Consider the following 26,678-nt stretch of genomic DNA (forward strand, 5'->3'; position numbering starts at 1 on the left):
CTAATCTATCTTCCAGATTTGCTGGAAATAGTTGAGCACCTAAAGCCCTCAGGCTCGTCCTTGGATATTATTTCTCCTTTTTTACTTAAGCAAGTTTTTATTGACATCGCTCCATATCTTTTGTTCATCGTTAATCGCAGTTTAGAATCTGGCATTATGCCTGACTGTTTAAAGCATGCAGTGGTTTACCCACTGCTTAAAAAACAGAATCAGGACTCATCAGTTTTAACAAATTTTAGGCCAATTTCTAATTTGCCTTTTATCTCAAAGATTCTGGAGAAAATAGTGTTTTCACAGTTACAAAATTTTATCTGACAATTCAATGTTTGAAACATTTCAGTCAGGTTTTCGTAAATGCGATTCTACCGAGACTGCACTCTTGAGGGTCCTTAATGATATTTTGATATCATGTGATTCAGGTGATTTTGCAGTCCTGGTGCTCTTGGATTTGACGGCTGCTTTCGATATAGTCGATCATGCTATTCTCATTGACCGTTTAGAACATTGTGCTGATCTAAGAGGTGTTGCTCTAGATTGGTTTAAATCATATTTTGCAAATAGGAGTTTTTCAGTCAAGATGGGTGAACATTACTCGAGTAACGCTTATTTGCCCTGTGGGGTTCCTCAGGGTTCTATTTTGGCTCCTTTGCTTTTTTCCCTCTATATGCTCCCACTTGGCTCAATTTTTAGAAAACATGGTTTGTCATTTCACTGTTATGTTATTTCACTGTTATGTTATGCAGATGACACTCAGGTTTATTTGCCTGAGGGTCTCTGTGGGTCTTGAGTCTCTTATGACATGTTTGGCAGATGTAAAGACTTGGCTTTCCTTAAATTTTTTAATTTTCAGTGAAAAGAAAACTGAAATTATATTTTTTGGTCCATCTGAATTTCCAAATTCCCCAAAAATTTATTTGGGAGGGATGACTCTGTGTTTAAAATCATGGGTAAAAAAACTTGGCTTCATTTTTGAAGATTGTTTGAAGTTTGACCGACAAATAAATTCAGTTGTCAAATCTTGCTTTTTTCAGCTGCATCTGCTTTCTAAAGCTAAGCCTTTTCTTTCTTTTAACAAGAAAATATTATTATTATTATTATTATTATTATTAATATTCAATAGAAGTAGTAGTAGTATTAGTATTATTATTTTGCTAAATTGAAAGAACAGCATTGTTTGTGTCACACCCTCAGCTCGTTCCCTCAGCCCCAGTCACCATTGCCAGTCACCATCCACTCAATCTCCCATGCACCGCTCACGTGAACCGTCACCTGAATACTGATTACCTGCACCAGCAATTACCACACCTTTAAATACTCACCTCACTCATTCACTCACCGGCTGGAATCAAGATTGCATGGACACTCTTTGTGGATCTTCTGCCTGCTCCTTGTGGACCGTATTGTGACTCTGTGGAGATTCAGACACAGCGATTAAGGGAAGTGACTCTTTGTTGTCTGGCCTAGCTTTGTGCTTGAACTTACCTATTGATCAGTGCTTGAAGATTCACCGTCTGTGACCACACTTACCAGCTCTGTTGAAGTCCTATGTTAATAAAGCTTCACGAAAATACTTACCCGTCTTCTCCTCTCCTTGTGTGGATGTGACAGGATTCCAGCCCCTAAAAAACAGAACTTCAAATCTCCCATGGATGTTAACGCTGCTGCTCAGGGAGCGGCTTCGGACCCGTTCACCGAAATGGTGACTGCCCTCCGCCAAGTAATACAGTCAGTTTCTCCACCCACCGAAACTAGTGCTTCCACCACCAACAGCACGCCCCTTGCACGTCCCGCGTGCTATGCGGGTGAACCGAGTGGCTGCAGTGGGTTTATTCTGCAGTGCTCACTGTTCGTCAACGCGAATACCAGTAAATTCCCCAATGAGGCCACCAAAGTCGCCTTTGTGATCTCTCTCCTCACCGGACGAGCGCTACAATGGGCAGAGGCTCTTTGGAACTCCCAGAGTCCGGTTCTATCCTCATTCGATGCCTTCGCCACCCACCTCCAGGAAGTGTTCGGGGTGGCTCTAACTCCTCTTTCAACCCATGATGAACTCTTAAATCTCCGCCAGGGAGCCACGGAAATTCACGACTACAGTCTCCGTTTCCGGACATTAGCCGCCACCAGTGGTTGGAACCAAACTGCCCTGCTAGCTGCATACCGTAAAGGTTTAAAGCCCCAGATCAGAAAGCAAATGGTCATTTACGACGATAATGTCAATCTCGAGACATTCATCAGAAAAACTATAAATGTTGCTCAGCACCTCTCGGCTTGTGCCTCCCCGGCTTCATATACCATCTCTCCATCAGCCAGAACGCCCTCGCCTCAACGAAACCAGGAGGAACCCATGATCACCGACTCCTACCGCCTAGATGCCTCTGAACGGAGACGCCGCATCCAGCAGCGGCTGTGTTTATACTGTGGCGAGGCCACTCACCTGATCCACGCCTGCCCGGTCCGTCCGCCTCGCCCAATGGTGAGTACAGTTTCCATTACCCCATCTGTATCTCACATACCTCATATCAAAGCCCAGATAACAATTAACTCACGTAATCTTTCCATCCATGTCCTGGTGGATTCCGGAGCCGCAAGCAACTTCATCTCATCTCACTTCGTAACCAAGCACCGTATACCCATCACCCAGAATGAGACCACCTACCGTATCACTACCATCCAAGGATCACCGTTAGGGGGAGGCAAAATAACTAGAAGGACACACGAGCTGGAACTCGTTCTGCCCCACGGACACCGGGAACAACTGGCCCTCCTCGTACTTCCTCGCGCTACCATTGACGTCGTCCTGGGTAGGCCGTGGCTGGCCCAACATAACCCACAAATCAACTGGAGCACAGGGGAGATCCAGGCATGGGATCCGGGATGCCAGAGTCACATTCACCGTTCACCAGTCCAGAGTTCACAGTCTGAGCCACCGCACCTTCAATTGCACTCCACCTCCATAGGAAGACCTGCCCTTTACTCCTCCTACTCCGATGTGTTCAGCAAGGAACAAGCCACCCGATTACCACCACATCGGCCCTGGGACTGTTGTATCGACCTGCTGCCAGGTGCCAAGCTACCACATGGGAAAATATATCCACTCTCCCGTCCTGAGCAGGTGGCGATGGAGGAATACATCCAGGAGGCTCTCGATCAGGGGTTCATCAGACCATCCACATCTCCAGCTGCATCCAGTTTCTTCTTCGTCCCCAAAAAGGATGGCGGACTTCGACCATGCATCGACTATCGAGTGCTAAATGACGCCACCGTCAAGTTCGCCTACCCATTACCACTCGTTCCGGCGGCTCTGGAGGAACTGCGTGAAGCCAAGGTGTTCACCAAACTCGACCTCCGCAGTGCCTACAATCTGATCCGTATCCGAGAGGGAGACGAGTGGAAGACTGCTTTCATCACCCCTGCCGGGCACTACGAATATCAGGTTATGCCCTATGGGCTTGCTAACAGTCCATCCATCTTCCAGAGTTTCATGAACGAAATATTCCGTGATTATCTCCACCAATTCGTCATTGTCTACATAGACGATATCCTGATCTACTCCCGGAACATAGAAGAACACCAAACCCATGTCCGCCACGTCTTACAACGACTCCGAGACCACCACCGCTACCTAAAAGCTGAGAAGTGTGAGTTTCACTGCACTACCGTCTCCTTCCTCGGATACGTGATCTCTGCGGAGGGAGTTCAGATGGAGTCAGCCAAAGTAGATGCTGTGACCAACTGGGCGGAGCCCACAACGGTGAAAGAACTCCAGCGTTTCCTTGGCTTTGCCAATTTCTATCGGCGCTTTATCAAGAACTACAGCCTGCACTCTGCTCCTCTAACATCCCTTCTAAAAGGAGGTCAGCGCCGGCTGCGCTGGACACCCCAAGCTCGAGAAGCCTTCAGCCATCTTAAACACCTCTTCACCTCAGCGCCCATTCTTCGACATCCTGACCCGTCCAAGCCTTTCGTCGTAGAGGTGGATGCGGCCAATCACGGCATTGGAGCCGTGCTATCCCAAAGGTCTGGTGAACCTTGCTCACTCCATCCGTGTGCGTACTTCTCTAAGAAACTCTCTCCTGCCGAATGCAATTATGGAATCGGAGACCGTGAGTTGTTGGCCATTAAACTCGCCCTTGAGGAGTGGCGGCACTGGCTAGAGGGAGCTCAGTTCCCATTCACTGTTGTCACCGACCACAAAAATCTCCAATATCTGCAGAATGCCAAAAGACTCAATGCTCGTCAGGCTCGGTGGTCACTCTTCTTTGCTCGCTTTAATTTCCAGATCACGTATCAGCCCGGTCACAAGAACACTAAAGCAGATGCCCTGTCCCGTATGTACTCACCAGAACCAGACACCAACAAGCCTGATTCAATTCTACCACCCTCCGTTTTCCTCGCACCTATCCTCTGGCAGATCGACGAGGAAATTTGAGCCGCCACCCTCGAGGAGCCTGCACCTCCGGAGGTACCCACGGGTCTAATGTACGTGCCCACCAACCAGCGACTCCCCCTACTGGAAAGTACGCACACGTCACCTGGCTCAGGACACCCTGGCAGCAGGCGCACCCTCTCGCTCATCCAGCAGAAGTACTGGTGGCCTAACATGGTTCGTGACGTTACCCGGTACATCCTCGGTTGCTCGGTCTGCGCCGTTACCACCACACCTCGTCAACTTCCCGTGGGTAAATTACAACCACTGCCCATTCCTCGCCGACCCTGGACCCATCTAGGGGTGGATTTCGCCACTGACCTTCCCCCCTCAAGGGGGTACACTACCATTCTAGTTGTTGTTGATCGTTTTTCTAAATTCTGCAAACTAATCCCATTAAAGGGTCTTCCCACAGCGTTCGAGACCGCCGAAGCCCTCTTCACCAACGTGTTCCGGAATTATGGCACTCCAGAGGACATTGTCTCGGACAGAGGACCTCAGTTTGTCTCCAGGGTCTGGCGAGCGTTCTTCCAACTCCTCGGAACATCCGTCAGTTTATCTTCTGGATATCATCCTCAGACCAACGGCCAGACCGAGCGGAAGATTCAAGAGATCTCACGGTACCTCCGTACTTACTGCTCCCAACACCAGGATACCTGGAGCCAGTATCTGCCGTGGGCTGAGTATGCCCAAAACTCCCTTCGCCAAACCACTACAGGCTTAACCCCTTTTCAATGTGTTTTAGGCTATCAACCACCGCTGTTTCCCTGGTCAGGAGAAGTCTCTGAAGTGCCCGCGGTAGATCACTGGTTCCAGGAGAGCGAGAGGGTGTGGGACTCAGCTCACATCCATCTCCAACGGGCAGTTCGGAGGCATACAGAGACCGCTAACCGACGCAGATCGCCTAATCCCGTCTATCTACCTGGAGACAAGGTTTGGCTCTCCACTCGGGATATCCGCCTCCGACTGCCCTGCAAAAAGCTGAGTCCCCGCTACATAGGGCCGTTCACCATCCATTCTCAGATAAATCCCGTCACCTACCGCCTGGACCTACCACCACGCTACCGGATCTCACCCACGTTTCACGTCTCACTGCTAAAACGTCACACTGATCCAGTTTCTCCTTCCTCCACAGAACCAGAACCGCCTCCCCCTCCAGACCAACCCGAGATCCTCGGAGACAACATCTACCAGGTCCAAGAGATCCTCGACTCCCGGCGGCGGGACGGCCACCTGGAATACCTCATAGATTGGGAGGGGTTCGGTCCCGAAGAGAGGTCGTGGGTACCACGCAATGACATCCTGGATCCGGCTCTCCTCGAAGATTTCCACCGACAACACCCAGACCGCCCGGCTCCCAGAGGTCGTGGTCGTCCCCGTCGCCGCTCTAGGATGCCTGGAGTCACCCGTGGGGGGGGGGGGGGGTAGTGTCACACCCTCAGCTCGTTCCCTCAGCCCCAGTCACCATTGCCAGTCACCATCCACTCAATCTCCCATGCACCGCTCACGTGAACCGTCACCTGAATACTGATTACCTGCACCTGCACCAGCAATTACCACACCTTTAAATACTCACCTCACTCATTCACTCACCGGCTGGAATCAAGATTGCATGGACACTCTTTGTGGATCTTCTGCCTGCTCCTTGTGGACCGTATTGTGACTCTGTGGAGATTCAGACACAGCGATTAAGGGAAGTGACTCTTTGTTGTCAGGCCTAGCTTTGTGCTTGAACTTACCTATTGATCAGTGCTTGAAGATTCACCGTCTGTGACCACACTTACCAGCTCTGTTGAAGTCCTATGTTAATAAAGCTTCACGAAAATACTTACCCGTCTTCTCCTCTCCTTGTGTGGATGTGACAGTTTGTTACATTTGTTACAGTTACATTTATTTGTTACATTTATATTATTTACATCAAGCTTTTGAATATTATAGAGTATATTGTTATTAAAACTTTATAATGTTTCACTTGATTATACATTTAGTCAGGAATTATATTTTGGAAAAAGTCTAACTACTGAAATGTGTACCCTTTATGTGAATCCTTATACAATTGCATAAATCAATTAAAAAAAAGACTTACTCATGTTTATGATCTCTGCTGAATAAAGCGCATGATTCTTTTTTTCTGAGGAAATCTCAAATCCTGAGGTAATCTTCGTCACATCTTCTTGGGGTGAATTATGTTTCCTCTCAGTGTGAAGCAAACAGTAAAATACAATAAAAAACTTGAAGAACAGTCTTGCTGCATTGTTTTCTGTGGTATGGGCATATTCAAGCCTCACGCTTCAGTGAAACTGTAAGGAAGGCACACACAAACCGAGAGATCCAGATGCAGTGTTTTATTGGGAGAATCCAAGAATCAATGTCCAGTCAGGCAAAAGGTCAATAACCAAAAAGGCAGTCCAAAACAAGAAACATGACAAACACTAGGGAACATGAAGAAGCAGAGTATCAAAAACCAAGGATTCCATAACAATGCCAGAAACAAAAAAGGTATATATGGACAGGTGCAAACAATTTGAGTGGGAACAGCTGTGTGCAATGAAGTGATTAATCCAGATAAGGGCTTGAGTGAAATGCAGGACTGAAGTGGGGTGACGATAAGGGGAAGTGAGACCTCTAGTGGACACCCAGGGATACACAGACCAGACACTGTGACAGAAACATTATAATCTCAATAGCGAGTGGGCGTGGTCGCATTAGATATAATGAAGGGAGACATGAAAGACGGACATTGCGTTGTTTTCATATGGATTATTTTATCACATAATATTTGTTTTCGGTATCACTTGTTTAGTTTAAAAGTAGACATACCAAGCTTTCTATAGATGTATATCTGATGTCTCTTAACTGAGTATTCACTGAGTTACAATTCATTTTAATGACGTGTTTCTAAATGAAGATCACCGCAGACCAAGGCTACAGACAGCACACCTTGTTTGTTATCTTTATTTAATAAATGCACAAAGTTTTGTTATTCTTGTGTCTGTATACAAAAAAGTAGACCGTTTACAGATTTGATTGATTTTTTGCTCTCATCTGTACGATCAAATCTGATAGTGTGATTTAAGTTCTTTTCGGGGTTATCAGGAGAAAATAGATCATAACGTGTACGTGTGAATCGACTCCAGAGGGTTAACTGGGGATCGATCACAACTCCTAGGTTTCTGGCTATCCCGAAAGGAGTTATGGTTGATGAACCCAGCTGTATAAAGTAGTTGTGATGAAACGATGGGTTAGCTGGAACCACAAGCAGTTCTGTCTCAGTAAGGTTGAGCTGAAGGTGATGGTCATTCATCCAGCTAGAAATGTAACTCAGACAGGCTGCAATACGATCAGCTACCACCGGATCATCTGGTTGGAATTAGAAGTCGGGTTGAGTGTCATCAGCATAGCAGTGATAGGAAAAGCCATGGTTCTGAATGACAGATCCTAATGACATATTGTAGATGGAGAAGAGGAGTGGTCCAAGTACTGAGCCTTGAGGAACCCCAGTATCAAGAAGTTGTGTCTTCGAAATCTCACTCCTCAAAGACACCCCAAAGGATTTACCTGAGAGGTAGGACTTAAACCACAGGAGTGAGGTTCCAGAAATGTCCATCTTTCTGAGGGTGGACAGGAGAATCTGGTGATTCACGGTGTCAAAAGCAGCAGACAGATCCAGCAAAATGAGTACTGAGGATTTGGAAGCTGCTCTTGCCAGTCGCAGGGCTTCAGTAACCGAGAACTGGGCACTCTCAGTTGAGTGAATGCTTTTGAGGCCAGATTGGTTGCTTTCCATGAGGTTGTTCGTTGGTTGAACACAAATTGCTCAAGTGTCTTTGTAATGAATGGAAGAAGGGATACTGGTCTGTAGTTTTCTAGAAGTGCTGGATTTATAGATGGTTTCTTAAGCAGTGGGCTTAACCGAGACTGCTTAAATGCTGTGGGAAATGTTCCAGAGTGAAGAGAGGTGTTGATAATGAGAGTAAGTGAAGGTATGACTGAAGAAGAGATCGCTTGAAGGAGGTGAGTGGGGATAGGATCAAGTGGACAAGTAGTAGGATGATTGCAAAGGATAAGTTTGGAAACATCCACTTAGGTATCCTGGGTTCCCTTTCAACCTCGTGGCCTATTAGACGTCTTGAATTTCCTCCATTTGTACACAATATGTCTGGCTGTCAATTGGTTGCTCCAAACTCTTTTGAGATGGTTTGGGGAACTTTTATATCCTGATAAGTAACAGCAACTCCATTTCTGAGTTCCTCAGAGATCTCGTTTGTTTGTGCCATTATTTACTTTCACAAACATGATCAGACTTTGATAAATCCCTGTTCTTTAAATAAAACCGGGCAGGCAATGATACCTGATACCTGATAGTCATCCCACTGTTTGAAAACAATGCACATCTGTCACAATGGGTCATTTTCTCAATAAATAAATGACATTTATTTTTTGACTTTTTTTGTCTCATTTGTTTGGGTTCTACTTTTAGGAGTTTCTGTGTGGCAGCGCCCTCTGGTGCGCCCCATTCCCCTGCTCTCCGGAGAGGGCTGCCCAACCTCCTGGTCTTCGACGACCTAAAGAGGGCCGTCATGCAGCGGGTCGGCCGGTCGCCCGAACAACACCGCCAGCGTTTCCGGTCCTTTGACTTGGGCGAAGCCGGTCGACCCTTCGCGATGGCCCAACAGCTCCGGGACTCCTGCCGCAAGTGGCTACTAGCCGATAAGTACCCACTGCAGCTTTAATTGTATTTGAATCCGGAAAAAGTCATTTTAATTTATGCCCTGGAGGTCCTCCTCTACTCCACACTTTTCCTGTCTTGCACCAACCTCCTGTGTTCCTCCAGAGTTCCAGCGTTACTCCTGTGTTCATCCAGCGACCACTCCTCCAAGTTCTCCTCTCCTGCTGCATTTTTCCCAGAGGTATGTGCAACGATTCCTCCATCCTGGTCACCCCACTGTCATTACAGAGAAAGCCTATATCGAGTCTGTTCATCAAAACCCTGCTCTACGCCTCCGACAACTAACACCAAATCGCTTCCAAAATCGACAAAGAATCGCCTGCGATTTTAACATCGATTTTGTGTAGATTGTTAGTGAATAACGGCTCAGTGTAGTAAATGTCAACCAGTGTTGCCAAGTCTGTGGTGGTTGTTTTTCATATCCGCGGGTCACAGCAACCCCAATACAAATAAATTGATATTTAGCCCATAAAACGCGAATTTTACCATGGCAACCCTGCTAAAAAAACGTATATTTTAACCCTGGGAAGCAATGTTTTATCGGGGAACCTTCTGGAAGCGGGATTGGGCTAGTTTTGAGAAGCAACTGGGCAGGATTTGTTGTGAAAACCTGGCAACCCTGATCTGAACACACGTGCTGGAGATATACTTCTAATTACAGGAGCGTCTTTACTGATGAGATGTACATGAAAATCGTATTCGATTTTTTGCACAGCCCTAATACCACATAGAGACGTCGTTGCTGATGCTGCTCTTGTTAAATTTCAGCCTCTGGATCTGATCCGTGATTTTCCGGGAAAAATCGGTACAGACTATCTTTCTCTTATGAATATAATAAAACTAAAGACTTTTTGGAGTTATGAAGGATGCAGTACTACTCTATAGTTACTCAAGATTAAAGCTGCAGTAATGAACTTTTGATTTGGTTTTGGTAAATACTGGGGTGAGGATCAGATAAGGCTAGGACTTCTTCCTATGCCTTATTTAAACGGGTTGAGTATAATTTCCAAATGATTGTTTTGTCACACCTCATGGGTGTTTATTGTGTTTTGTCCCTCGTGTGCCCATATTTGTTTATGTTCCTGTTCTCATTATTGGTTAATTTTCATAATCTGTGCCCCTCTTGTTTTCTGCCCTAGTATTGTTGGTATCACTTCTCATGTGTTGGATATTTTCTGTGTGTAGATTGCCTTCATCTTTCCTTGGATTTATTTTAAGAGATTTGAGATTATCTTCACCGTTGTAGGCTCTTTATCTCCTGCCAGCACGTAGTGTGACACTTATGTAATCATTTATATATATATATATATATATATATATATATATATATATATATATATATATATATATATATATATATATATATATATATATATATTTTTTTTTTTCTCTCTCTTTTAACTGTTTGAAATAAATGTAATTCAATCATTCATTTTCATTTTCGTCATTTTCCCTGATATCTCTCTGTCTAGCACTTGTGTTTTCACTAATTTTCTTTTTGTACCTGTCACTTTTTCATCAACACAACTACTGTTATGAATATATTTATTTAAAATGTAGTAGATAAATTGAATAGAAATGTATTTTAGTTACATACATTTAAAATATTACATTACTACCATGTGTTATTGTTTATTATGACTTAAGATTTAACAAAACTCTACATTTATTAAATTATCTAAATGTCAAAATTAGCTCAATAAACATAACTCTTGGAATGGAAAGAGTTAATATGATTAAATGATGGAAGGAATACAAGGGTAGATGTTGCACAAGGAAGAAATTCTGCAATTTATTTGACACTAGTATCTCGAAGCTTTGCAAAGATGTGTATGGAATATTATGGAAGAAAGTAGGTAGTGACCATTTCCCTATAAGCTCTAAAATTGGAATAGAATTAAAACAAGTTGAAAGTGAAGAAAACCCTAGATGGAAATTTAAATCTGCTGACTGGGAAGAAAATCCAAGAAATAAGTGAGACAAGAATGGTAGCAATAGATATATCTGTAGAAGATGTTGATGGATAAATGTAATTCGGATGGCAAAAAAGAATTATTGGAGAACATTTTGTGATAAAATTGAAAAAGAGACAGATGTATGGGAAATGTGGGAAATGATAAGAAAGATTGGAGCGATTCAATCTAATAGAGAAATTCCAATCTTAATCAATGAAAGAAAACAAGCCACACTGCACTTAATCAATCATTATATGAAATAGGAGAACATGAGTCTGGACTTTGTGTTAAATGTGATCTTCCTGAAACAGTTGAACATATTTTAGTTAAATGTAAAGGACATGAGAATGAAATATTACAACTTACAGAAGCACTTCATATAGGAATGAATCCGATCACACTTCTTTCCCAATTCTTTGTTTACCCTTTCAGTTTTTCCTTTAACTCCAGTTACATCACTCCATCCTGATAGGTGGCGGTATATGCACCCAAAGATGGTTTGCCAACCGCCATAAGAAAAAAGTCGAAGAAGAAGAACCCGAAGCGGAGGATCCGTCGGTGTGCGCATGCGCGAGTAAATAATGGGAGCCGGCGTGAGAGTTGAATGTGAGACCTCTTTTCTGCTTTTCCTTCACTATTTATTTGCTGTTTGGTGTAATGCATGGATTATTTTGCGTAAATAGGTTTGAGGTCAAGTCAGATTCTCGTATGAATAGCGCTGGAGTGATTTACTTTAATAACACTTGTGTTCTGTGCAGAAAGAGACTTTTACTCTAGAAATGCTCTTCGTTCAAAAACGATCATATCGTGTCTACTGTTCCTCTGTTCATAAAAGATGAGTTGTTCAGGACAAATAGTTTCACAAATGAGGAAAGTAAATTTAAACACGTATCTCTCAGATTCTTACTGAATGTGAGTTGAGCTACATTTTGCAAAACAAACAAAACACTTTTGTTGGTATTTGGGGTAAAAACCGCCCCTGCTGTTGAAAGGCACAGTAATTTTGATAATTAATAGATGGCTGACTTTTTCATTTCTTGACATGACGTGGTTTGATGGTAAATATAACATATTATGTTGGGTGTCCATATTAGAAATAATCACCATGTTAGAATGAAACCATGATATTTAAACACATAATATTAATCATATATAATAAAACATTATTTGTTGTTACTATTGTAAATATATGTTAAATTATTATGGGATCACCTTCAGTGCTTTCAGAATCTTTATGTTTTAGTTTGTTTCTTTATTTTATATATTATCAACATTTTAATGATGGGATATTTATTGAACATTATCAATATACACAGAGAATAGCCTACAAACTTTTGCTAAAGTGATTGTTTTGAACAAGTATTAACCTTAGATGTTAATATATATAGGTCATTCCTGGCATGCGGTAACATTTTGTCTTCATAAGTGTTGGGGAAAAAGTTACATTTTTTATTATTTTTTTGCATTCTACCAAAGTAGTGTCATGTTTAATGTGTGGTACTGCACCTATATAATATTTTCAAAACAATACCAAAAAAATTAAATAAATAATAGTCCAGATTTTATTTGGGAGAGAGATACAAAAAATAGCTATGTGTTTCCTTATCACTATCACTCATGGTGGAAAAACAATTATCTGTTCAGATTAGGGCTGCACGTTCTCAAGTTTTTCATTAGAGATGTTCCGATACCCTTTTTCTCTTCCCGATACCGATTCCGATACCTGGGCTCAGGGTATCGGCCGATACCGAGTACTGATCCGATACCTGGGTGTGTATCTGTATATACAGCTGTATATACTACTAGCCCTGTGTAAATTGCTAGAATTCTTTTTATGGTGTGCTTCAGACAGATCCCTCAATAAAACATGAACAAATACATGGTGAACTACTGTATTTATTACAGTATTTTTATTATCTAACATGAATTTGACAGTATTATTTATTTTCATATGCAAAAAAGAACTTCAAATGCAGCCAAAAATCTAACACCGCAAACTAAAAAAGGTATTTAAGTTTTACAATATAACTGTATAAAAAAACTGCAACAAATAAGTCTAGGAATATAAAAAAAGATCTATTAATCAGATAATCTCTTTACAACAAAACAAGTAAAAAACAAGCAACCATCTAGGCATAATTATTATTATTATAGAGACGTATTATTATTACTGTAGGCTACAACAGTAGCTTTATATATTGTCAATTTACTCATGTAAACCAAACATTTATTTTAATGGGCTGCCATGAAGATCTTTGAGTGTCTGTGTTTATGATATGACAGTATTCTCAAATGAAACGGTAAATTCTCATGAAGTGACGGTTTATGCGTTCGTGTCCTCATGACACACAGCAGAGACTACAAAACAGCGAGCTCTCGCGCATCTGTGCCAGTCACCCACAGAGATGTAGATTTTGCGGGAGTAATATTTAAATAGTATTTTGCAGTTTAATATTCACAGACACTAGTATATATTCGGCTACTGTCTGGAGCCCTGCGCTTTGACTTACACGGAAGCGACTGAACGCAGCTGCCGGTACTGAATATACTTGAGAGTCTGTAACTACCGGTACTACAGAGACATACTGCTAACCACTGATCTATAATATAGAAGCGGCTTCACTGTCTTTTGGCAGTTTAGAATGTGATGAGTGATCCAGTCATATATAGATCAGGGCTGCTAACGCGTTTTCATTTCTTCTTCGCTGCTCTAAACAGGGGTTGCTTGTGGCAACACAGCACAACTTCCTGTGTTTTCAATGCATTTTGAGCAGCGAAGAAGAACCGTGCAGCGGTTAGGCAAAGCTTGCGGTCATAACTAGGTATTTTTTAAGAAAATGGTATCGGATCGGTATATGGGTTCATGTACTCGCCGATGCCGATGCCAGAATTTGTTGTGGTATCGGAGATATTTCCGATACTAGTATCGGAATCGGAACAACTCTATTTTTCATTAACCGTTAACCGAGGCCCTTAGCGGTTAATACTCGGTTAACCATAGTGTGCCATAGTAACCATAACCATAGTAATTTCCGGACATTGGCCGAAAAAAAAAAGGAATGTCCGACAAAATTTAATCTCTCCGGTCAAATTGTCCTATTAAAACTGCCTAATAATGCCGCCCATTAACACAATCTGAATTTGAGAATAAGCCTAAAATGTATAAGGCAAAAGGTAACAAGCAGACTCCGCGGCCGCCTCGCTAAGGCTATGACTATGACTATGTTTGACACGTACAATATTTGAAAATCTATAATTATTTATTTATTTATTTAAATTACATTTATATCTGAATTTATGTCAACCTATAGACTTTCAAATATCAAAATGTCATGAATTAATATGTATTTTTGTACAAAATGACATATAAACATATTTTCCTATTATACTTTGCCTGGAAACGCTTCCAACAAGGCGTCGGTTCTATTTCTAGCATGCACGCGTCGAGCCGCACCTGAGCAGCGCGTCTCACGCAGGCAGTCGGCAAGCTCTAACCTGTTAACATGGGAACCGAATTAAAAACAGACACGCTACGCAGCTGAGATGCTTTCGCCACGCATCCAGTGTGTCCTGACCGGCCTAATGATGCCCGGGTGTTGGCTGTTGAGATTACAACAACGAGGTTTTACTTTAAGTATATCTAAGCACTGCATTGCAATACTTGCATTTTGCCCCGTCACTCGTATTAGCCCGCTTCATATTAGAAAAATGACTTCTTCTTGTGGACATTACAAATGTCTGGGAGCGCTCTGGCGGTCTCTGGTGGTGCAAAAATGTATTACAACTAAATTCAATGCACGCCATTGACGTCACTTAACCGAGCAAAATGTTTCACTCGGTTACACAATTTTTAACGGTTAATCGGTTAACCGGTTAACCATGGACACCCCTAGTTCAGATGGCTAGAGAAATTGTTCAGAATTTCACTGTAAACTAGTATTCATTACACAGAGGCAAGATGAAAGGAAAAACTACAGTATAAACTTTTCTAAAGACCGCAAGTTCTCATCAGACATACATTTATATAAACTGCGAATCACGATTAATTTAGCGTCTCAACCAATTTGAATCGACACATATTCGAATCGATTTTCAACCGGCTCGCAGATAATCGTTACATCCCTAGAGCTGAAGGATTTTTCTGAAGAACAGCAGGAAGTTTAACTGTTCAGAACAAGCAGAACAAGCAAGGGACTCATGAACAACTATCACTTAAAAACAGCTGTGGATCAATCAGGCAACGACACTGTGTTAGGAATCAGTAAACTTTTGAAAAGGGGTCATTTTCAACAATTCAACTATTCGTTTCTCTTGTAGACTATATGTAAACAACTTTTATGTGAAATATCATATTTAGGTCAGTACTGCTACTACTACTAATAATAATAAAACACACATTTTGTATGATCTGTCTGATTTTGGTAAGATAATTAACATTTTGCATAGGCTTTTGGCATTTGAAAGGTGTCCAGAGTTGGTTTGTGATCGCATTAAGTCTGGAATAGCCTCTTGTTTCAGAGGTGTTACTGTCAGAGATGACTTTTAGAAGACAACACAACACTGTAAGCTAGGCTGGTGGTTTTTCAAGGTTCAAGAGTCACAGTTCACTACTGTGGTATAATATAGTAATGATTTACAAAGAGACAGCACTTAATGCATCTTTGATTTATTGTTTATTTAAATATGCTTCTTCCACACAGAAATTCATGTTCAGTGAAACTCCTCTGACAACGATCTCACATTCATCGATTCAACAATAAATGCAGGAATATCTCCATCCCTTCTCAAGTGAAGAGGAGCATCAAATCATCCAAGAAGAGATGAAATCTGTAAAGACTGAGTTTATTAAAGAGGAAAGAGAGGAGATGGGAGATCCAGAACCCTGCAGAATCAAACATACTGAAGATACTGAAGAACAAACAGGTTGGTGTTTATTCTTCATTAATTAATTAACCTATTAACCTGCTCCTGAATGCTATTACTAGGCACTAGAGATCGACCAATATGGGTTTTTCTATAGCCGATCCCGATGTTTAGAGGTCAGGGTCAGCCGATTGCCAATATGTGCTGCCGATTTTTAGGGACGATATCTTGAAGTTTTCCCCTTCATTTGCATACTAAAATGTTGCACTAATAATAAGTGGATGCACAACATTTCTAAACTTATCATCACTTTAACCATCTCTCGAATCTTAATTTTGTGCACTGCACGGTATTAAAATAAAAAAATTATCCAAAGTTAACCAAACAAATTAATAAACTGACCAAGTATTAAATTATATATATGTCAATCATTTACATAAAAGTTTTAGAGCATTTATCAATTTTTCAAGTTTGTTGGAACATAAATGTAAACACAAATATACATTTAAATAAATAAAATTTTAGAAATTAAAATCGATTAAACTGAAAAATATAAAAAATAGATAACAGTAGTGCTGCAAACACACTAGCAACATTTGTGTTTGGTATAAATGACACGGAAACATCTAAAGTGCATTCTAATTTCAAACTTACATCGCAGTCTGTTCATTATTAAAATAAAGTACAGTCAACCAAACATATAAAAGGTTACACTGGTCAGTTTAAATGGATCGAAGTATACCGGTCCACTCTGCTGTTATGCCAAGGACGTTTTTGCTCATGTGAAGAGGATGATAATCTAAACCTGTATCAAGGACTGTAAAAAGATGGACTAATGAAGCAGAGCAGGATTTACAATCTTGTTTTGACCTCACTGATTGGAGTGTTTTTGAAGCTGCTGCCACCGATCTGGATGAACTCACAGAGACCGTAACATCATATATCAGTTTCTGTGAGGATATGTGTATTCCTACAAAGACTCAACTAATTTACAATAATGACAAACCGTGGTTCACTGCAAAACTCAGACAGCTCCGTCAGGCCAAAGAAGATGCTTACAGGAAGGGGGACAATGTCTTGTATAAACAGGCTAAATACACATTGGAAAATGAGATCAAAGTGGCAAAGAGGAATTATTCTGAAAAAATAAGGACTCAGTTCACTTCCAACGACTCCGCATCAGTGTGGAGAAGTCTAAAGAAGATCACCAATTACAAGACACCACCCTCCAGCACCGTAGAGAATCAACGACTGGCAGACGATCTGAACGAGTTTTACTGCAGGTTTGAAAGAACACCCATCACCTGCCCTGAACGCCTCCCCACTCAACCATTCACACCCTTCACAACTCCTGCAACCAGCCCTGAATGCCTCTCCAAACTACCGTTCACACCATTAACAGCTCCTGCAACCCATCCTGAACACCTCTCCAATCAAGCACTCTCACCATTCACACCTCCTGCATCCCCCCTCTCCCCCACACCTGCAATTCAGATCAGCGAGGATGCGGTGCGCCAGGTCTTCCGGAAGCAGAAAAGGAAAAAAGCACCAGGCCCAGATTGTGTTACACCAGCCTGTCTGAAATCCTGTGCTGACCAGCTGGCCCCCATCTTCACACAGATCTTCAACAGATCGCTGGACCTGTGCGAAGTCCCTTCATGCCTCAAACGCTCCACCATCATCCCCATCCCTAAGAAACCCAAAATTACAGGACTAAATGACTACAGGCCTGTGGCTCTAACGTCTGTAGTCATGAAGTCATTTGAAAAACTGGTGCTGGCCCACCTGAAGGACATCACTGGACCCTTGCCGGATCCTCTTCAGTTTGCCTACAGAGCAAACAGGTCTGTGGACGATGCAGTAAACATTGGACTGCATTATGTTCTGCAACACCTAGACAGACCGGGGACTTATATGAGAATCCTGTTTGTGGACTTCAGTTCGGCCTTCAACACGATCATCCCAAACCTCCTCCTGCCCAAACTAAATCAGCTCTCTGTACCCACCTCCATCTGTCAGTGGATCAACAGCTTCCTGACAGACAGGCAGCAGCTAGTGAGGCTGGGTAAATACACATCCAGCACCCGTACAATCAGCACCGGAGCTCCCCAGGGCTGCGTTCTCTCCCCACTGCTCTTCTCCCTGTACACTAATGATTGCACATCCAAGGACCCCTCTGTCAAGCTCCTGAAGTTTGCAGATGACACCACACTCATCGGCCTCATTCACGAGTCTGCTTACAGACATGAGGTAAAAGAGCTGGCTGTCTGGTGCAGTCTCAACAACCTGGAGCTTAACACGCTCAAAACAGTGGAGATGATCGTGGACTTCAGGAGAAACCCCCCTGCACTCCCCCCACTCACCATCATGAACAGCACTGTGACCGCAGTGGAGTCATTCAGGTTCCTGGGCACCACTATCTCTCAGGACCTGAAGTGGGACATTCACATTGACTCCATCGTAAAAAAGGCCCAGCAGAGGTTGTACAGAGGTTGTTCACTGTTGTGAACTGGTAAACGACAAACTGATCACATAACATGTTTGTAAAGCTTTAAATGTTAACTGTTAAAAAGCAATGTTATCAGCTTTTACGACTAAACATTTGCAAACAACCTTGTACTGGAGAATCTGCACAAATAAAATTCTTAGGGGCCGTTCACATATCGCACCCAAAAACGCGTGGAAAACGCTAGTCGCGCCGCTTTCTCCTCCTTTCCAAAGCGCTCGGGCAGAAGCGCCCCTGAGGCTTCTGCCTTTGCTAAGCAACCATGACGTGCTCTCTCCATGACGTGCCCTCTCCATGAAGAACCGGAAATTTCAGCAAAGGATAAATGGATGCGGTGTGGATGCGCCTGGAAAAACGGGCGCATCGCACCGCGTGCGTGTCGCGACCGCGTCGCTTCCATTAAGAGAGTGCATACTGCGCGCCTACATAGGAAATAACGAACTTGAGCACGCAAAAGACACGATATGTGAACGGCCCATTAAACAGTTCAGTAGTGCAGAGTTTACAGGTAACTCTTCATTTTGAAGGCTCAAAGTAAAGTACTCCCACTTCCCGCTGAATGCTGCAGAGACGCTGTCGGGAAGCACGTGACATAAAACGAGGCCAGCTATTGGCTATTCGCTACTTCACCTGCTGTACTGGCTGAGTAAAACCTCCGGTGGCTCATTACTGCCACACTTTGGTCACCGCAGATTTGAAATATGCACGAAATGAGCAGCTTATGGCAAATAAAATTTATTTAGCGACGAATCGATTACTAAATTAGTTGACAACTATTTTAATAATCGATTTTAATCGATTAAATCGATTCGTTGTTTCAGCTCTATTCCGAACAAATGTTATTTAGTCTCTCTGAGCGCGGTGCTGTCTGTGAGCGAGGCGAAGTAACGTCAGAGACAGTTTACTTTGGTAACGTCACGCTGCAGTGTTTGTAAGAGCTGACAACTTCTCCACCCCATTTACAGAGTGAAAATCTCTGACTACCTTTTTCTACCAGGGCAGTTGTTGAATCTTCAAACAGTTTTGGCTTGGGGTGCTTCACATGCAGCGGCAGCAGCAGCACTTTCCACCGCGCCAATAACACGGGTTGCCCGCCAACGTGCCTGACTTTAAATCGGCGCTACAAAACATGGATATCGGCCAATACCAATATATTAAAAAAAAATTACAAATATCAGCCCGATATATCGGCCGAGCGATATATCGGTCAACCTCTACTAGGCACCTCTCTCCAAGTCTCTAGCCAACGTGCAGCACTAGGTAGCTTTTCAATACTTTCTTCTTTGTGTGGATAAGAGGAAAATATATATATATATATATATATATGTGTGTATACACACACACACACACACACACACAGAAGGGTAGAGTACCAAAAAACTGTACTCAAGTAAAAGTACTAGTCTGAATAGTTACTAGAGTAAGAGTAAAAAATCGGCTAAAAAATCCACTCAAGTAGTTAGTTACTTTGGGTCATATATACTGAGCCTATTTTTATTTAGATATATAGATAAAATGTATGTTATGTGTGTGTGTATAAATATATATATTTCATCAGCCTTTACTCCAGTCTTCAATGTCACATAATCCTTCAGAATTCATTCCAATATGTTGATTTACTATCAATGATGTTCTTTTTATCATAATCCTAAACAAAATATCACAGGTTCTTAAAAAAAAATATTAAGCAGCAAAACTGTTTCCAGCACTGGTAATTAATCAATATATTAGATTTATATTTTGAAGGATCATAACTGGATCAAATCAAAACTGATCAGATCAAAACTGGAGTAACAGCTGATGAAAATTCGGATTTACATCATGAAATAAATGATATTTTAAAGTACGTATTATATATGTATAAATAACCACTGACACAGAGAAGAGAGAAAACAGCATCTGTCTGTTTACTTAAGTCACAGTAAAGGTGTCATGCCATAACATATTTTTAATACGACTGACTTTATATTAAATGTGAATTTAACATTGAAAGTTAATGTGATATAAAAACTGCTACTAATCTTTCATTGTTCATAGAGCAAATGACATTATCAAAAATCATTTTCACTGACAGTCTAGAGTTCAATCACTCTCAGAAACTCCCATTAAAATCACTAAAACTGTTAACACTGTCAAATCAATATCTTATTTACAGATTCTTACACACATCTGCACTTTGTTGTTTTTGACGAGAGAATTCGCCAGAAAGAGGTATTCAGTCAGCGAGAGTGAAGGATGCACCGGCATTTTAGCGATGACTCATCGGGACACCTCTGATTGGCCATTGCATTCAAAAGCTCAACAGAATCTTGGGTCATTGGTTATAATGTGCACCGATGTAAGAACGCTTACAGAATCTCTGGCTCAGCTCCAGCATGCGATCACAGATCTGAATTTAGCAGCTGGTGACTTGCAGAACGTTCTCACGTTGGTCAGATTGTATTAACATTAATAAAATATGAATCGCCTATTTTTTGTCTTTTGGAAGCTCCATTCAACTTGGTTCCCTTCTGTTATAAGCAGTGTTGGGCAAGTTGCTTTTAAAAAGTAATTAGTTACAGTTACTAGTTACTTCTTCCAAAAAGTAACTAAATTAGTAACTCAGTTACAAATTTTAAAAGTAACTAGTTACTTAAGAAAGTAACTATTACGTTACTTTCAAGTAAAATTAAATTTTAAATGCTCAAATGTGACCCCACCTCTACCCCTCTTTAACAGAACTTAAAATACATGTGCATGTTCAATTATTTATGATAAATCTAAACATTATAATGAAACGGACACTTAATACAATTATTAACAGAAACATGAAACATTGTACACTCATCTAAAAAAATTAATGTTGCTGTGGGACAAAGTGAGACTAGCCTCCAATCAAATGCCATGTATGTAGATATTATGTTTATATAGTGGATCAATGCAAATAACACAATAGATGTTTTGGAACTTTTGATATTTATTGCCCCTCAACAGGCCACAACTGGGCAAAATTAAATTAAGCTTGTTAAGCAATATACCACAAAGAAATAACAAATATATACACTCTTTGTAGCGCTCTAAGAGCCGGCTCTTTTAGGTGAACGTCGGGAGCTGGCTCGCATATCTGAAGAGCCGACTCTATTTTTACAAATTTAGCCTATAGAAATTAAATAATTATGTAATAAAAATTGAAATATTATAGTCAAAGTCATTTAAAGAGCCGTTTGTGAGCCAAAAGAGCCGGCTCTTTTCAGTGAGCTGAGTCAAAAGAGCCGAATGCCCATCACTACTATGCGTGCTTTCGAATACCCGCCCAACTCTACCTCTGATTGGCTTGCAATGAAATTTTACTCTACCTCAGCCAATCGTCAGCATTTATGCGCTTGTCTCGTGCTCTGCCCACTTACCAAGGAAGAACAGTAAAAAAAAGTATTTGCCTCTCACTCAGAGATCTAGTTGGTCTGATGAAAAAAAAAACAGCTTCATCAGTTATAGTAACGCTCCGCATTTTTTGCAGTAACGGTAACGGCGTTATTAAGATGAGAGGAGCAATCAATTAGATTACTCGTTACTGGAAAAAGTAATGGCGTTAGTAACGCCGTTATTCCCATCACTGGTTATAAGTCACACGTACAACAAACTAATGGCACAGTTATTACCTGTTAAACAGTAGACAGCACACGTGGTGTCTATCTAATAAAGATCTTCATCGCTAGCAAATAATAGCCTTTGAACATTTTCTTTCAATTCAGTGCAGTTCCATAGCCACGTTTCAACGCTGCTGATGTTAAACGTTTGCCAATTGGCTTGATCAAGCCTTTGAACAGAATTGACTCAAAAGAATGAAACATTCGCGAATGGGCATCGCTCATTGTCCAGAGAAAAGGAGACGGTGTGTTTGGAATAAACTGAAGCATTTATAACATTTATTCCATTAAGATAAAGTAACGAGAGGAGCGTTTCCCACAGTAACGAAGTAAAGGTACAGATTTTTTTCAAAAAATTTACTCAAGTAGGAGTAAAAGTACCCATCTTTAAATATACTCAAAAAAGTATTAGTTGCCCAAAAAATTTACTTAAGTAAATGTAACGAAGTAAATGTAACTCGTTACTACCCACCTCTGTGTGTGTGTATATATATATATATATATATATATATATATATATATATATATATATATATATATATATATATATATATATATATATATAAGGTCCGTTTGTTGCTATGTGCTTTGGCAGTACATGTTGCTAGGGTAGTCAAAAAAAAAAAAGCTAAATCTGAACAACAAATGGCTAAATTTGCAACCGTGCAGGCTACTCTGGAATTTCAGCATTTCCCGTCAAAATGTTACAAACCACTCTTTCCCGATGCCTGCAGCCGAGGAAAGCGCAAGGCTGCCTCCACTTGTAGTACAGACTCACACATCTCAGTCTTTTTCCACCTGCCGCTAATAACCCCTTTTTCCTTTTCAGTGGCTTCCATCTCCCAAATCAGACACCAGCGCGAGGCAGCCTCTGCTCACAACACAGACCAATACATCTTTCTTTTCTCTATTTTTCTTGCACTTCTCTCAGTTTCCCACCTCAAGCCCCAGAGGTCGATATTAAACACGAGGCAGCCCCTGCTCCAATCTCCCAGTTGTGTTTTACTTTTCTGTTTCCCTGCCTGGCTAGGCTTACCCATCTGATGATGAAAAATTAATTAGTTTAACCCAAGCTAAAGAATAATAATGCGCATTTGATCAGATACAACTGCAGTCACAATTTAAGAGATACATTATTCGAATGCTTGGCGAAAGAGATGCGTTTTCAATCTAGATTTAAACAGAGAGAGTGTGTCTGAATATCAGTTAAGCTACATAAGTATTAAAGTATAAAAGAATTGAGTTGCTTTTAAAATTTCCTCAACTCCTTTTCCTAATTTCAGGTCGAGTCTGATTCAAGTCTGAAATATATAAAAATGCGACTCGAGCCCGAGTCACTAGTCTCAGCTTCAGACGTCATGCCCAAGGACTGTTGGCTAAACGTCTGATGCATATGGGACACAAAAGTCGAAACACTTCAGCAGTGTCGAAGTCCTCATCACATTGGTTGAATTTTACATGATTTCTGGTAGACGTGCATATCGTTCTTTAACATTCTGCCTGGAAACAGAGATACTGTGGTGCCAAACCACCTTACGAAAGAAGAAAGCTGTCGTCTTTACCGCTGTGACGATGAGTGCACTTAGGATTGAAAACAATCATGGCCTCCATATTGAAGGGTCGTTTCAAACCGACGTAATTCTTGTGGCAGATCCATCACACTGACAAATGTACTGTTTTTACTTTTGTTTCAGAGTTGATTGAAGATAATGTGGTGAAAGAAGAACTGAGTGAATCTGAGAAGAAAAATTATGTAAGAAGTGGAGAGAAACCTGAACAGAATGCTTTAAAGAAAAAAAGAACCAATAAATCTTTCACCTGCACTCAGTGTGGAAAGAGTTTCTCACGACCATCAAACCTTAAGGATCACATGAACATCCACACTGAAGAGAAACCATACACATGTGATCAATGCGGGAAGAGTTTCACAGTAAAAAGATACCTTGCATCACATGTGAGAAATCACACTGAAGGGAAACCATACACATGTGATCAATGCGGGAAAACATTTTTGTTTGCTTCAGAACTGAAGAGACACCTGAGAGTTCATACAAAGGAGAAACCACATTCATGTCATTTGTGTGGAAAGAGTTTTTCATTAATACAAAGTTTAAAAGCACATCAGAAAATACATACTGGTGTGAGAGAGTACATGTGCTTTGAGTGTGAAAAGACTTTTAATTCAGCGACCAGTTTAAAACAGCATGAGAGGATTCACACTGGAGAGAAACCTTACAAGTGTTCACACTGTGACAAGAGATTCAGTCAGTCAGGAGACCTGAAAAAACACGAGATGATTCACACTGGAGAGAAACCGCACACATGTGATCAGTGCGGGAAGAGTTTCACACTAAAAGGAACCCTTACATCACACATGAGAATTCATACTGGAGAGAAACCTTACAAGTGTTCACACTGTGACAAGAGATTCAGAGATTTAGGAAACCTGAAAACACATGAGAGGATTCACACTGAAAAGAAACCTTATAAGTGTTCACACTGTGACAAGAGATTCAGTCGGTCAGGAGAACTGAAACTACAGGAGATGATTCACACTGGAGAGAAACCGCACACATGTGATCAGTGCGGGAAGAGTTTCATACTAAAAGGAAGCCTTACATCTCACATGAGAGTTCATACTGGAGAGAAACCATTCACTTGTGATCAGTGCGGGAAGAGTTTCTCACAATCAGCAAGTCTAAAGGTACACATGAACATCCACACTGGAGAGAAACTGCACACATGTGATCAGTGCGGGAAAACATTTTTGTGGGCTTCAAACCTGACAAAACACCTGAAACTTCATGCAAAGGAGAAACCACATTCATGTCATTTGTGTGGAAATAGGTTTTCACATCTAAAAAATTTGAAAGAACATGAGAAAATACATGCTGGTGTGAGAGAGTACATGTGCTTTGAACGTGAAAAGACCTTTACTTCAGCAAAGTATTTAAAACAGCATGAGAGGATTCACACTGAAAAGAAACCTTACCAGTGTTCACACTGTGACAAGAGATTCAGTAAGACAGGAAACCTGAAAACACATGAGATGATCCACACTGGAGAGAAACCTTACCAGTGTTCACACTGTGACAAGACATTCAGAGATTTAGGAAACCTGAAAACACATGAGAGGATCCACACTGGAGAGAAACCTTACCAGTGTTCACACTGTGACCAGAGATTCAGTAAGACAGGAGACCTGAAAAGACATGAGAGGATTCACACTGGAGAGAAACCTTTTAAGTGTTCACACTGTGACGAGAGATTCATTCAGTCAGGAAACCTGAAAACACATGAGATGATCCACACTGGAGAGAAACCTTACAAGTGTTCACACTGTGACAAGAGATTCAGTCAGACAGGACACCTGAAAAGACATGAGAGGATCCACACTGGAGAGAAACCTTACACTTGTGATCAGTGCGGGAAGAGTTTCACACTAAAAGCAAACCTTACAGCACACATGAGAGTTCATACTGGAGAGAAACCATTCACTTGTGATCAGTGCGGAAAGAGTTTCACACAATCAGCAAACCTTAAGTCACATATGAACATCCACACTAGAGAGAAACTGTACACATGTGATCAGTGCGGGAAAACATTTTTGAGGGATTCAGAACTGAAGAAACACTTGAAAGTTCATACAAAGGAGAAACCACATTCATGTCATTTGTGTGGAAAGAGTTTTTCATTTCTACAAAGTTTCAAATTACATCAGAAAATACATACTGGTGTGAGAGAGTACATGTGCTTTGAGTGTGAAAAGACTTTTACTACAGCAAGCCACTTAAAACAGCATGAGAGGATTCACACTGGAGAGAAACCTTACAAGTGTTCACACTGTGACAAGAGATTCAGTCAGACAGGAGACCTGAAAAGACATGAGAGGATTCACACTGGAGAGAAACCTTACAAGTGTTCACACTGTGGGAAGAGATTCAGAGATTTAGGAAACCTGAAAGCACATGAGAGGATCCACACTGGAGAGAAACCGTGTCACTGCACTGCATGTGAAAACTATCACAGTAAGTAATCATCTTCAGATCCAGCACTTTCAGACCTTATGCTATGTCCTCCCCAAATGTGACACAATTATGCATCAAGCATAAATATTTCACCTTTATGTTCAACTTTTATGTGTCTCCCTAATCAAACACACCTGATTCAACTCAGTAGCTCATTAAAAGAAACTCCAGAAACTGAAATAGGTGTGTCAAAAAAAGGAGACATACAAAATGTTCAGTGTTGGGGGACGCCTAGGACCAGAGTTGAGAAACTGATATAGTGCTCTTAACAATTAAGATTATCAAAGCAGCTTTGCAGTATTAAATAGGAAAATAGTGTTTCAATAATGCAGGAGGACAATGGTAAACACTCAATTTTCAGTTAAAATATTATCTGGATAAATCTGTAATTACAAGTGACACAACATAAAAACATAATCTAATGTTTTCATGATAAATAAAATTAATCTTCATCTTTAAAACCATGAGATTCGACTGAGATGAGTTTCTCCTCAAAGAATAATGTCAAAAAGTTTTATTCTTCTGTCATTTAATGGCAACATAAT

General features: G+C 41.3%; 2 protein-coding genes across 6 annotated transcripts in view; both read left to right on the forward strand.

Annotated features, from left to right (window-relative positions):
• The window catches only part of LOC127952159 (zinc finger protein 845), a 177,127-nt gene that overhangs the window by 42,317 nt on the left and 108,132 nt on the right, over positions 1 to 26,678 (forward strand). The window lies entirely within an intron of this gene.
• LOC127952147 (zinc finger protein 501-like) overlaps positions 1 to 26,678 on the forward strand; it is a 106,464-nt gene that overhangs the window by 42,317 nt on the left and 37,469 nt on the right. Inside the window, exons 1-4 of one of the 5 annotated variants that reach the window (XM_052550473.1) lie at positions 9,201 to 9,336; positions 11,583 to 11,716; positions 15,811 to 16,033; positions 23,800 to 26,133. The exons of 1 other annotated variant lie outside the window; for it this stretch is intronic. In XM_052550473.1, the coding sequence (XP_052406433.1) occupies positions 15,871 to 16,033; positions 23,800 to 26,133 (2,497 nt within the window). In that variant the 5' untranslated portion in view covers positions 9,201 to 9,336; positions 11,583 to 11,716; positions 15,811 to 15,870. Of the gene's footprint in view, positions 1 to 9,197; positions 9,337 to 11,582; positions 11,717 to 15,810; positions 16,034 to 23,799; positions 26,134 to 26,678 lie in introns of those variants that run through there. 3 more of the 5 variants (XM_052550474.1, XM_052550476.1, XM_052550475.1) reach the window with 3 other exon arrangements.

The sequence above is a fragment of the Carassius gibelio genome, chromosome B3, assembly GCF_023724105.1.
Source record: "Carassius gibelio isolate Cgi1373 ecotype wild population from Czech Republic chromosome B3, carGib1.2-hapl.c, whole genome shotgun sequence".
In the NCBI taxonomy this organism is placed as follows: Eukaryota; Metazoa; Chordata; class Actinopteri; order Cypriniformes; family Cyprinidae; genus Carassius; species Carassius gibelio.